The 12,908-nt window shown below is 55.4% G+C and overlaps 1 protein-coding gene across 1 annotated transcript in view; it reads left to right on the top strand.

The window, feature by feature from the left end:
• GCN1 (GCN1 activator of EIF2AK4) overlaps nucleotides 1–12,908 on the top strand; it is a 51,782-nt gene that overhangs the window by 4,213 nt on the left and 34,661 nt on the right. The window contains exons 4-16 of the mRNA XM_061562226.1: nucleotides 35–166; nucleotides 497–605; nucleotides 1,177–1,275; nucleotides 2,157–2,291; nucleotides 3,258–3,326; nucleotides 5,152–5,260; nucleotides 5,749–5,823; nucleotides 6,738–6,866; nucleotides 7,620–7,670; nucleotides 8,015–8,113; nucleotides 8,427–8,600; nucleotides 8,734–8,886; nucleotides 9,309–9,401. Of these exons, the coding sequence (XP_061418210.1) occupies nucleotides 35–166; nucleotides 497–605; nucleotides 1,177–1,275; nucleotides 2,157–2,291; nucleotides 3,258–3,326; nucleotides 5,152–5,260; nucleotides 5,749–5,823; nucleotides 6,738–6,866; nucleotides 7,620–7,670; nucleotides 8,015–8,113; nucleotides 8,427–8,600; nucleotides 8,734–8,886; nucleotides 9,309–9,401 (1,427 nt within the window). The remainder of the gene's footprint in view (nucleotides 1–34; nucleotides 167–496; nucleotides 606–1,176; nucleotides 1,276–2,156; nucleotides 2,292–3,257; nucleotides 3,327–5,151; nucleotides 5,261–5,748; nucleotides 5,824–6,737; nucleotides 6,867–7,619; nucleotides 7,671–8,014; nucleotides 8,114–8,426; nucleotides 8,601–8,733; nucleotides 8,887–9,308; nucleotides 9,402–12,908) is intronic.

The following is a 12,908-nucleotide window of genomic DNA, read 5'->3' as shown; positions in this document are numbered from 1 at the left end:
TGTGTCGCCCCGTCACCCATTTGCGCATCTCCAGGGATGCAGCGTCGCGCCGGGCGGTGCGCGAGACCCTGCGCGTGCTGGCCGAGGCGTATCCCGCCGCCACGGCGCGTGCTCTGCCTCCGCTGCTGCCCCAGGCGGCCCTCGTCTCCAAGGGCAGCGGTCCCACGTGAGTGCCGTCCGCCGGGGTCAAAGGTCATTGCTGCGCCCCCACGGTTCGGACGGCCAGAGGGACACTTGGACTCGTCTCGGCGTGATACATATCATGTAAAAACCAACACGCCAGCAGCCGGGCCAACATACTTACTGTGCTGCCACCTTCCATTGGTGTGGTTTTACTTGCTGCATGGTGGGGGTGCGGGGGGGGGAGAAGGTCAGGGGATGAGTGGGATGGGGATGCAAGGAAGAGGTCATGGAATTTGGCGACGATTCCCCACGAGGATTCCTCACGCTACACAGCCAGGTGTCGCCATTGATGGCTGCCGCGTGGCCCCCGCAGGAAGTGCAGCAGTGCGGCGGCGGCGGAGGCGGTGGCGTGGACCTGCACGCTGGCACGAGCGGCGTTCACCTCGCCCGACTCCCAGGAGGGCGAGGCCTGGAAGCAGCTGGTGAGGGGCGACGCACTCGCCGCAGCACACGGTCACCGCAGAAGAAGCACTCCTCGCTGCCAGCGCTATGAACCGATGGTTACCCGACTGCACATGACGACGATGCACTCGTGCTACTGGCACTCTACAAAAGACACGATCCCATATGTAGCCGTAACAGACTGTTGGGGCAAGGGCTTTTAGGGAGTGGCACCTATGAAGGCCGGCACGGCACACGAAGGGGATGGTGGCCAGCACCACGCCCGACCGCCTTTGTCTCCCTAGTGGTGATGTTTACGCACCGCACCAGGTACTTATTTGATGATGAATCGACCTAGGGGAGGCCTGGGACCAGTTCAGATAATCGTTACAGGTGTTGGCCGTGAGCGGAAATCGAACTCGGGTCGCCGGGTTCGAAGTGCAGCTCGCTAACCACTGCACTACCGCTCTGCAAACGAACACTGCACACCCACACTGACACCATGACAAGCACTGGCACTCACTGTACACTTTAAAGAAGGTCTTGTGGGGATCACGTGAAGGTGGTCTTCCCTCTGGTCGAGTCATCGTGCCGTCTCCCCCTGCGGTGCAGGTGGAGGTGCAGGGCGTGCTGCTCACCGAGGCACTAGGAAGTCCGCGTCGGAGCGTCCGGGACTCCGTCGGCAAGAAGCTCGTGCGCCTCTGGACCGAGGTACGGGCGCTGCTGCTGTGCCGGGCCGTGGGCCGGAGCCGATTCATCGACTCAGTGATTGCCAGGGCCCCATCCTGCCTCCCGTAGGCAGTGAGCGTGCACTGCGCTACGAACCCGGCGACCCGAGTTCGATTCTCGCTCACGGCCAATGTCGGTAACAATTATCTGAGCTGGTCCTGGGCCTCACCTAGGTCGATTCATTGTCAAATGAGTACCTGGTGCGGTGTGTAAACATCACCACTAGGGAGACAAAAGCAGTCGGGCCTGGTGTTGTCCACCCACCCCCTCGTGCGCCGTGCTGGCCTTCGTCGGTGCTCGCTAACAGCACTTGCCCCAAGTTTGTTCAGGCTATACGGGGGTCCTTTGTGCGTGAGTGAATCATCTGCCAGTCACGTCAGTTATCCCATAACACCCCTGGGTCTGTCCTGTGACTTGTTGATGGTGAGCATTCTACACTTCACGTGGCCTCAACGTGCACCTAGCCTGGCACAAATGCCGTGGGGATGTCACCACTACTTGGTGTCGAAAGCCTGTTGTGGTGCGAGTGCGTGTCGGTACGTGCTCGTGTGGGGAGCGGTGGCGCAGTGGTTAGTACAAACCTGGCCACCCCAAGTTCAATTCCTGGTTACAGCCAATATTCATAACCGGTCGTGGGCCTCCCTTGGGTGAACTCCTTTAAGTGAGTAACTACCTTGTGCGTCGCACAAAACATCTACACTGCGGGTAACAAAAGCGATGGCTATGCCACCTCCTTGCTGGCCTCCAAAGGTGCTCGCTAACAGGGCCTGCACCAGCTAACGCAGGTGATATTTATCTTTGTGCGTGTCTCTGCGTGCCTCTGCGTGTCTCTGCGTGTCTCTGCGTGCGTCTGCGTGGCCTAGCTGCCCGCGCTGGTGGAGCGCTACATGAGCACCCTGTTGTCTGGAGATGCCGGTGCCAGCAGCCTGTGTCTCGTCGGTGCCCTGGTGGAGCACTGCTGCAAAACGGGCCACACCAGCACGGTCGACGGGCACAAGGTGTGCCCCGCTCGTCTGTGCCCCGCTCATCCGTCCATTCACCCACTCGGCCTCTCACCCGCTTGCCCGCCCGCTCGCTCGGCCGCCCATCCAACCCCCCTCCCGCTCGTCCCCTCTCTCACCTAGTCACCCGCACGCTCGCTCGCCCTCTGCCAATCAGTGGGCTAAGTAAGTGGTTGAGTAGTAGACGGGAGAGGGCAGGCGAGCGAATTGTTGTAGGTGGTTGAGTGGTCGTAGCTTCTATGGCCGTCTGGAACACTCTTCCTTCCGATATTAGAAAGCCACTGGAGCCATGCAATTTTACATCTAGATTGAAAACTTCAGACCTTTTTGTGTTTAGTGTGTTGTTCTTCCCCTGCACCTCAGATGAGTATGGTTGGTTACGTGCGGGAAGAGGTTCAACATACATACGATACAACACCGTTACATAGACGGGAGGGAGTGGTTGAGTGGTGCCGACCAGAGGAGTCGGCCCAGCGTGGGGACTGCATCCTGGAGCGGTGGTTCCAGTCCTGTGGTATGCATACCCGCACGGTACCTGTGAGCTCTCTAGGGGGATACACATCACCTCTCTAGGGGGTACCCATGGCATCTCTCGGGAGTACCCGTGACCTTTAGGGGGTACCCGTGACCTCTGGGAGGTATGTGTCACCTCACTAAGGGGCACCCGTGACCTCTGGGAGGTAAATGTGACCTCTGGGGGTTCCCGGTGACCTCCCCAGGGAGTAACCGTTTGTGCACAAGAGATTTATATTAAAGTTCTATACTTATCTGTAGTATGTATTGTAGAGAACCCGTGCCCTTGATTTCCTGCTGGGGCAGTTCTCTTGCTTAACATCCACGCGCCGTGCCGGCCCTCATAGGTGCTGCTCACCAACAGCACTTGCCCCAACAGCCTGCTAAAGGCTACACGGGGGAACTTTGTCTCTGTGTGTGACGTTACTTCTGCTGATGCTTCTGCTTCAGGCTCAAATGATCGACCTCTTCATCAAGGCTTCCTTCCTCGGCAAATCGAAGCCTTCCGCCCACGTGTTGGTGAGCTCCTGTGTGTGTGTGTGCGTGTGAGGAAGCTCATGAAGGACGCTACTGGGTATTTGGAGGCAGTCGCTCTCCAACAACAGAGGAGGGCAGAGGGAGCGATGCTCGCAACAACAAGCGGAGCGCCAGGCAGATAAATGCAGCAAGTTGGCACAGTAGGGGGGGCACAGCTGGTTCATCTGCCAGCCATCTTAGTCGGTCAACCCACGGCACCTGGGTCTGTCCCGTGACCTCCTGTCAGCGAGCCTTCGACACTTCACGTGGCCTCAGAGTGCACCTGGCCTGACATAAGCGCCGTGGTGACATCACCGCCACTTTGTGGCGAATGGAGGCTGTTGTTGTTCTGTGCGTGTGTTTGAAGAGGCGGGATTGGTGGCGCAGCGGTTAGTGCGCCGCGCTACGAACCCGGCAACCCCAGTTTGAATCCCGCTCGCAGCCAAGACCAGTGACGATTATCTGAACGGGTCCTAGGCCTCCCCTAAGTCGGCTCGGCCTCAGATGAGTACCTGGTGCATTGTGTAAATATCGCCAGGACGTAGACAAACGTCGCCGGGTGTGCGCTTGGTGCCGGCCTGCATAGGTGCTCGTGAGCAGCACTTGCCTCAAGGTTGTTCGAGGCTATACGGGGGAACTCTGTTTTGGGTGTGTTTATGTATTACGGATGAGTTTGGAATTACAACATTTCACATTTTTCTTTATTTGAGGACGATTTTGTATCTTATTTCTGATCTTTATTCTACAACAATGCAATGGTTCTTCACACTGACAGAAGTGACGTCACCTGACACCAGATGTGTTGTCATTTCCTGTGACGTCACTGGTATCAATCCGAACCTATATTTTTTGTCAGTCCACGTTTTGTATCTCGGTCTAGATATTTATGTATAAACTTTTGATACTCAACTTGATGTTGCCAGGTAAGGCCCACTGACTGGAGCAGCACCGTGGCAAGATGTTGACTCCCTCGCCTGGTGTACAGGAGGTCGTGGGCTCAATCCTGACCCTGACACCTGCTGCTGTATATTTGGAGTTTGCGTGTTCTCCCTGTGATGCTCCGGTGTCTCCAGTTCTTCCCTGCTTTTAAAGTATTTGACTGCTATAGATTTCCAACTGACAAGCCCCTACTTTGAGTTATCATTTGTGGCCAGGTCGCTGCTGAAAGAGAGCAACGTGAATGATAGCTTAACGAAGCGGTGTATCGTGTCTAATTGATAGCAGCCAAATACTCTAAAAGCATGTTGATTCTAATTGTGGAGGGAAAAGCCGGAGGACCGTGAGAAAAATCTCCACGACCATGGGGAGAGAGAATATGCAAACTCCAAATATATGGAGCCCACGACCTCCTGCATACCAGGCAAGGGAGTTAACATCTGGCCACTGTGGTGCCCCCCCACACGTATTTACATGTCCCCCCCTCCACTCGCCCCTCGCCCCCTCCCCCCTCGCCCTCTCCCCCCTCGCCCCCTCCCCCCTCGCCCCCTCCCCCCTCGCCCCCTCCCCCCTCGCCCCCTCCCCCCTCGCCCCCTCCCCCCTCCCCCCTCCCCCCTCCCCCCTCGCCCCTCGCCCCTCGCCCCCTCGCCCCTCCCCCCTCGCCCCCTCCCCCCTCGCCCCCTCCCCCCTCGCCCCCTCCCCCCTCGCCCCCTCCCCCCTCGCCCCCTCCCCCCTCGCCCCCTCCCCCCTCGCCCCCTCCCCCCTCGCCCCTCCCCCCTCCCCCCTCCCCCCTCGCCCCCTCCCCCCTCGCCCCCTCCCCCCTCGCCCCCTCCCCCTCCCCCTCGCCCCCTCCCCCCTCGCCCCCTCCCCCCTTGCCCCCTCCCCCCCGCAGGAGCACTGTGGCCCCTTGGTGCGCCGTCTCACCCACGCCGACTTCAAGGAGCTCGTCCTGCCGGTCGTCGTCAAGTCGATGCTGCGCAGCCCCGAGAACGCCATCGATGGTGAGCATCATCACCACCATCATCATCACCATCATCGTCACCATCGTCACCATCATCACCATCATCGTCACCATCGTCACCATCGTCACCACCATCATCATAGTCACCATTGTCACCATCGTCACCATCACCACCATCATCACCACCATCATCACCTTCACCATCATCACCACCATCGTCACCATCATCGCCACCATCGTCACCATCACCACCGCCGCCATCAATACCGCCGCCATCAACACCGCCATACCCACCGCCATCACCACCAGTTCAATACTATGCCCACTCCATTATTAACACAATCACATCCATCAATACCATCACTGCCTTCCCCGCCATTGCCAATATCATCACCATGCCTGCCTTATCTACGGGTGTTACGCTAACCCTAGCCGGAATGTTAGTCTTCGCCACAAACTTAACCCTGATCTCCACAGCTTGATTTAACCCCAGCAGTAACCCCCAGCGTGCGTGTGCGTGTTCCACAGCGGTGGGCTCGCTCCTGTCACTGGTTACCCTTGACCTGAGCCAGTACGCAATGGACATCGGCAGAATCCTCGCGAGTGAGTCCCCCTCCTCCTATCTCCCCCCTCCCCGCTCCGTTTGCCCTCCCACCACTAGTTCACATAAGATGTTGTCAACACGCGGACATTTGTTTGCGAGATACCGACACCGGGACGGACTTTGAGAAACCGGGACTGTCCCGGCAGAACCCGGACGATTCTCAGTCTGACCGGGAACGGAGTAAAACCAAGGTGGACATGGCAGGTGGACATGGCAGGTGGACATGGCAGGTGGACATGGCAGGTGGACAAGGCAGGTGGACGTGGCAGGTGGACATGGCAGGTGGACATGACAGGTGGACGTGGCAGGTGGACGTGGCAGGTGGACGTGGCAGGTGGACGTGGCAGGTGGACAAGGCAGGTGGACGTGGCAGGTGGACGTGGCAGGTGGACGTGGCAGGTGGACGTGGCAGGTGGACGTGGCAGGTGGACGTGGCAGGTGGACGTGGCAGGTGGACATGGCAGGCCGCTGCGGCAAGTGGGTAGAATCAAGCCAAGGCCGCTCACGTGTGCCCTCTCCGCCTTTATGCCCCCTCCACCTACTCCCCTCAAGATTGCGTGACCACGTGAGTTCGTGTAACCTGTGTGGCTGTGTGACTGCGTGATTGTGTGACCACGTGATTGTGTGACGACGTGACCGCGTGATCGTGTGATCACGTGATTGTGTGACCACGTGATCGTGTGACCACGTGATTGTGTGACCACGTGATTGTGTAACCACGTGATTGTGTGACCACGTGATTGTGTGACCACGTGATTGTGTGACGACGTGACCGCGTGATCGTGTGACCACGTGATTGTGTGACCACGTGATTGTGTGACCAGCGTGATTGTGTGACTGCGTGATTGTGTGATCGCGTGATTGTGTGACCGCGTGATCGTGTGATCACGTGATTGATTGTGTGACCGCCCAGGCCAGCTCAAGTCGAACAGCGCTGCGCTGGCGGAGGCGGCCGGGGTGGCGCTGCGTGGCCTCGCGCGCCAGTGCAGCGAGGGGGACGCCCTCGAGAGCCTCCTGAGGCACCTCTTCGCCGTCCTCAATGGTAGCGCTCGTGCCGGTGATGATGGTGGTGCTGGTGGTGGTGATGATGGTGGTGGTGTTTGTGGTGATGATGGTGGTGCTGGTGGTGGTGGTGATGATGGTGATGATGGTGGTGGTGTTTGTGGTGATGATGGTGGTGCTGGTGGTGGTGATGGTGGTGTTTGTGGTGGTGTTTGTGGTGATGATGGTGGTGGTGTTTGTGGTGATGGTGCCGGTGCTGGTGGTGGTGCTGGTGGTGATGATGGTGATGATGGTGGTGGTGTTTGTGGTGATGATGGTGATGATGGTGGTGCTGGTGGGGGTGATGGTGATGGTGGTGTTTGTGGTGATGGTGGTGTTTGTGGTGATGGTGGTGTTTGTGGTGATGGTGGTGGTGATGGTGATGGTGGTGTTTGTGGTGATGATGGTGGTGGTGTTTGTGGTGATGATGGTGGTGTTTGTGGTGATGGTGATGGTGGTGTTTGTGGTGTTTGTGGTTGTGATGGTGGTGTTTGTGGTGATGATGGTGGTGCTGGTGGTTGTGATGGTGATGGTGGTGTTTGTGGTGATGGTGGTAATGATGGTAATGACGGTGGTGCTAATGGTTGACGGAGGGGCCGATGGTAGCGTTGTTTGTGGTGCTGAGGTTAGCGGTGGTACAGGCGGCAGTGATGATGGTGCCGGTGCTGATGGTGGCACGTGGTTGGCGATCGTTTTGGTTTTGTCGTTGCCGCTGTGACTCGTTCCAACTGTGAACCCCGTTCACCTCTCTCAGGGTCGGAGGGGAAGCTGACGGTCGCGGCACAGAAGATCAGCGTCCTGTCAGGTCAGTCGCTGGGTGTGAGTCACCCCCTCCCCCGCCCACCTCGCGCCTCTCCCCGCCCCCCCCCCGCCCTGTGTGCGCACGTGCCTGTGTGCGCAAGTGTCGGTGTGCGCAAGTGTTGGTGTGCGCAAGTGTCGGTGTGAGCGTGTGCGCCGGTTGGTGAGTGAATGCGTGCGTGCGCGTGTGTGTGTGTGTGTAATGGTGGGGCCGGCCGTGGTGTTGGCCACCCAGCCCCCTCGTGTGCCGCGCCGCCCTTCGTAGGTCCTGCTACTCGCTAACGGCGCTTGCCCCAACGTTATGTTGTGGCTACACGCGGGATCTCTGTCTGTGTGTGTGCGCGCATGCAGGTGTGGCGAGTCTGAGCCAGCACGTCGTGTCCACCGGCGCCGCCCAGGCCCTGAGCCGAGTGGCAATCGAGCTCTTTGTGCATTTCCTGCAGCAGGAGGGTACGAGCACCCACACGCCAATCACCGCCATCGCAACCACGGCCATCGCAACCACGGCCATCTCAACCGCCGCCATGGCAACCGCCACCATCAACTCCATCTACTCCCGTCAACACCATCAGCATCGTCGCCATCAACAGCACAATTGGCACCATCATCATGACCACCATCGCGATCGCTACCAACAGCGCCGCCGACACGAGTAAGAGATTGGTCTCCCTCCCGTCCGCGCTCGCCTCCCACGGTCCCCGCACATGTTCCGTCTGTGTCCGTGCCCCCCCCCCCCCCCTCGCGTGCCTCCCCTCGCGCGTAGTGCACGACGGCACGCTGGTGTCAGCGCTCGCGGCTCTCTCGGCGTGGTGCGCCCGCCTGGCGGCACCGCCCGCACCGCTGCTGCTCGCGGCCTTCCGCGACGGGGCGACGCGCAAGGGAGCAACGAGCGCCACACGGCTCGCATACCTGCAGTGCATGAACGCCACCTTCCACGGTGCGCACCACACCGTGTCACCGTACCACACACACCGCACACCGTGTCACCACACCACACCGTGTCACCACACCGTGTCACCACACACAGCGTGTCGCCACACCGCCTCACCGCCGGTCCCCTGCGAGTGCAGGAGACAGCGCGCTGGCGGCGCTGGAGCTGCTGCCGTGCCTCTCGCAGGCGCTGGAGCGCGCCGCCGCGCAGGGCTCGCAGGTCGCCATGGTGACGGAGGGGGCCTCGGCCGCGCTGCTCGTGTGCCGCCTTGCCGTGGCCGACGCCCAAGTCGGTGAGCTGGGAGGTCGCGACGCCGGTTCAACAGGAACAATCATAATTTGCGCTCCGGGTCCCCGCGCACGCACACTGCACCCATCGCACGTGAAGCGACCGCGTTTGTTCACCCACCCACCATTCAGAGTAATGCCGGCTGCTTGACCGCTGAACTGATATTTTGAATTGTCAGAGCTGGAGTTTATTATTACCTCCTGGACATCTGTGAAAAAGAGCTTCATGGCTCGTCGGATTCCTCCGGTCTAAATACAAAATCGATTTCTGATTCTGACCTGCGCTGTTCCCGAACGGAGACTTGGCGAGTGGTGTGGAGCCCGCCTTCAACGGGTGCTCGCAAGCCGTGGGTTGCCCCTTGGGGCTGTGGGTTGCCCCTCGGGGCGGCGTGAACGCACTGCGTGTCCGTCTCGTGTTTTGACCCAGACACCAAACTCTCGGCGCTGTGGCCCCTCATCGTGGACGAGAAGAAGCAGCTCTTCACGGCGGACAAGTTTCTGGCACAGGGGTCCGATGAAGGTGCCGCGCCAATCTCTCTCCATCGCCGTTGCCGGCCGTTGCCGCCCGTCATCGCCGCGGGTCGCGTGGCGTCGGTCTCCCGCGTCGCGTGCCTTGCGTCTCGCACAGGTTTCCCTCGCCCTGTGCGGGAGTGTGGTACTGTATGCACGTTGAACTTCTTTCGCACCGTGCGTAGCCATCCTTGCTAATCGGAGGTGCGGGGGAAGGACGACAAACTAAATGCAAAAAGCAGCTCTAAAGAAATGAGTTTTAATCGAGATGATTTAAAAGTGCACATCTCCAGTGAATTCCTAATATCGGAAGGAAGAGCGTTCCAGACGGCCGCAGGAGCGCGTCTGAAAGCGCGCGATGCGGTGACCGTCTTTGTTCGATGGTTTGCTCAAAGCCGCTGCTGCTGCCAGGATGACCGGAGTCCGCGTAATGGTTTATGGTCCTTGACGAGACCGGCAAGGTGTGTGCGGTTTAGTCGTGGCAGGCGCTTGGTGACGAGTGCAACCTCACAACGTGTTCGCTCGGCAACCAGAAGCTAAATTTCGATTTAAAGCTTTCGTGACTGCAGGGATTCATCTTCTTGTTTCTTTCGGTAAAGTCACGTAGAAGGGAAGTAATAAAATAATAAAAATAAAACATAATAAAACAATTCTCACGACGTTTCGGCTACAACGCAAGCAGCCGTCTTCAGGTGAAGAATGAGACACTACCAAACTAGGAGCTTATATATAAGCTGCATTGGGGGTTGAAGAGCGCCTTAACAAAAAGAATGTGCATGTGAAGAGGGATTTAGCATATTCATGGAAAATGCGTAGGCGTTGGGCGGGGGGGTGTCAAAGTCATATTATGCCCATGCATTATGCAGGATCAGCAGCAACCAAGGGGGGTGCAGGGATTAGCAGTAACAAAGGAAAGGAATGTTAATGATATGTAGCTGCAGTTACTCAACAACCACGTAGAAAACTAAAGTATAAACTACATAAAAAACTAAAGTATAAACTGCATCGCACCATCAGTATACTTACTATACTCTATAATAAGCTGAGTTACTAACAGCAAGTAATACATTACAATTTTACCTCGTAAAAATTCTATAATATGCTTCCATCTAAACCTTATTCTCTTACATCACACGAGCATATACCGTACTATATACTGCCATAGATAAACCCAACATTAAATTATATACTGTATTGCTGTAAACCAACCTATATCTTATACATTTAATATCACACTATGTATTATTCTACACACCCTAATGTGTATCGAAATGGTTTATTACGTCCTTCCAATGATTGCTGAGCCAGAATCCATCTTCTCGGTTAAAGTTGTCTCTGTGTTTGTATATGTGGATCGCCTCATGAACGAATCTCTCATGATAGCCAGATGGCTTGCAGAGAACCTCCGTCTTGGAGAAGTCAATATCATGTGAGCCCACTGAGTTGTAACAGTGATCTGCCACGGCTGAGGTGTTAGTCCTACCGTGTTTCAGGTCAGCTTTATGTTCACGGATGCGGTCCGAGACATGTCGTTTGGTTTCCCCAATGTAACTGCTACCACAGAGGCAACTTAGTTTGTAGACGCCAGGGTACTGTATGTCTGGAACCACATCTTTTACAGACGGTACCAGATCACGGATTTTATGTACTGTGTTGAATCGGACCTGGATCTTGTGTTTAATCAGGATTTTGGAGATCTTTTTTGTGACCCCAGCAATGTAGGGTAAGGTGATGGTCTTGAAAGGCTCCTCAACAGGATCCTTCTTGATGGTTGGAGTGATGGCTTTGCGGATTGTATAGTCGGAGTAACCATTTGCCTTAAGAGCTTGGCGTACGTGTTTGAGTTCACATTTCCAGTGAACTCAAACACGTACGCCAAGCTCTTAAGGCAAATGGTTACTCCGACTATACAATCCGCAAAGCCATCACTCCAACCATCAAGAAGGATCCTGTTGAGGAGCCTTTCAAGACCATCACCTTACCCTACATTGCTGGGGTCACAAAAAAGATCTCCAAAATCCTGATTAAACACAAGATCCAGGTCCGATTCAACACAGTACATAAAATCCGTGATCTGGTACCGTCTGTAAAAGATGTGGTTCCAGACATACGGTACCCTGGCGTCTACAAACTAAGTTGCCTCTGTGGTAGCAGTTACATTGGGGAAACCAAACGACATGTCTCGGACCGCATCCGTGAACATAAAGCTGACCTGAAACACGGTAGGACTAACACCTCAGCCGTGGCAGATCACTGTTACAACTCAGTGGGCTCACATGATATTGACTTCTCCAAGACGGAGGTTCTCTGCAAGCCATCTGGCTATCATGAGAGATTCGTTCATGAGGCGATCCACATATACAAACACAGAGACAACTTTAACCGAGAAGATGGATTCTGGCTCAGCAATCATTGGAAGGACGTAATAAACCATTTCGATACACATTAGGGTGTGTAGAATAATACATAGTGTGATATTAAATGTATAAGATATAGGTTGGTTTACAGCAATACAGTATATAATTTAATGTTGGGTTTATCTATGGCAGTATATAGTACGGTATATGCTCGTGTGATGTAAGAGAATAAGGTTTAGATGGAAGCATATTATAGAATTTTTACGAGGTAAAATTGTAATGTATTACTTGCTGTTAGTAACTCAGCTTATTATAGAGTATAGTAAGTATACTGATGGTGCGATGCAGTTTATACTTTAGTTTTTTATGTAGTTTATACTTTAGTTTTCTACGTGGTTGTTGAGTAACTGCAGCTACATATCATTAACATTCCTTTCCTTTGTTACTGCTAATCCCTGCACCCCCCTTGGTTGCTGCTGATCCTGCATAATGCATGGGCATAATATGACTTTGACACCCCCCCGCCCAACGCCTACGCATTTTCCATGAATATGCTAAATCCCTCTTCACATGCACATTCTTTTTGTTAAGGCGCTCTTCAACCCCCAATGCAGCTTATATATAAGCTCCTAGTTTGGTAGTGTCTCATTCTTCACCTGAAGACGGCTGCTTGCGTTGTAGCCGAAACGTCGTGAGAATTGTTTTATTATGTTTTATTTTTATTATTTTATTACTTCCCTTCTACGTGACTTTACCGAAAGAAACAAGAAGATGAACCAGAAGCTAGTGCACCTCGGCGAGCGCTGGGCGGACACGGTGGGATCTTGCAGCACCTGTCGCGGCACGTGCCAGGGAAGTTAGAGGAGTGGATGCGTTCCTAAGAAGGGGAAGCGCAAAGCGAAACCGTGCAGCGTGGAGCACGCAGTGCACTGCACGAGGAGACAGCTGCCTGCCGAGTGGTGCTCACAGTGCACACAGTACATACAGTACACACTGTGCATACAGTACACACGGTGCATACAGTACTACACATGGTACATATGGTACACACGTAAAATATCCCACGTCCTAGTGCGTAGCTGCATCTGAGTGAATTCACAAGGGAATGTTTATTTAGACTGGAGCAATCCGATGAGCTATGAAGCTCTTGTTCACAGATG

Source organism: Lethenteron reissneri, chromosome 29 (assembly GCF_015708825.2).
Source record: "Lethenteron reissneri isolate LAM-NWPU_2019-01 chromosome 29, ASM1570882v1, whole genome shotgun sequence".
Lineage (NCBI taxonomy): Eukaryota > Metazoa > Chordata > Hyperoartia > Petromyzontiformes > Petromyzontidae > Lethenteron > Lethenteron reissneri.
The sequence above is the reverse complement of the archived record's forward strand: the minus strand, read 5'-3'. Positions and strand labels throughout refer to the sequence as shown.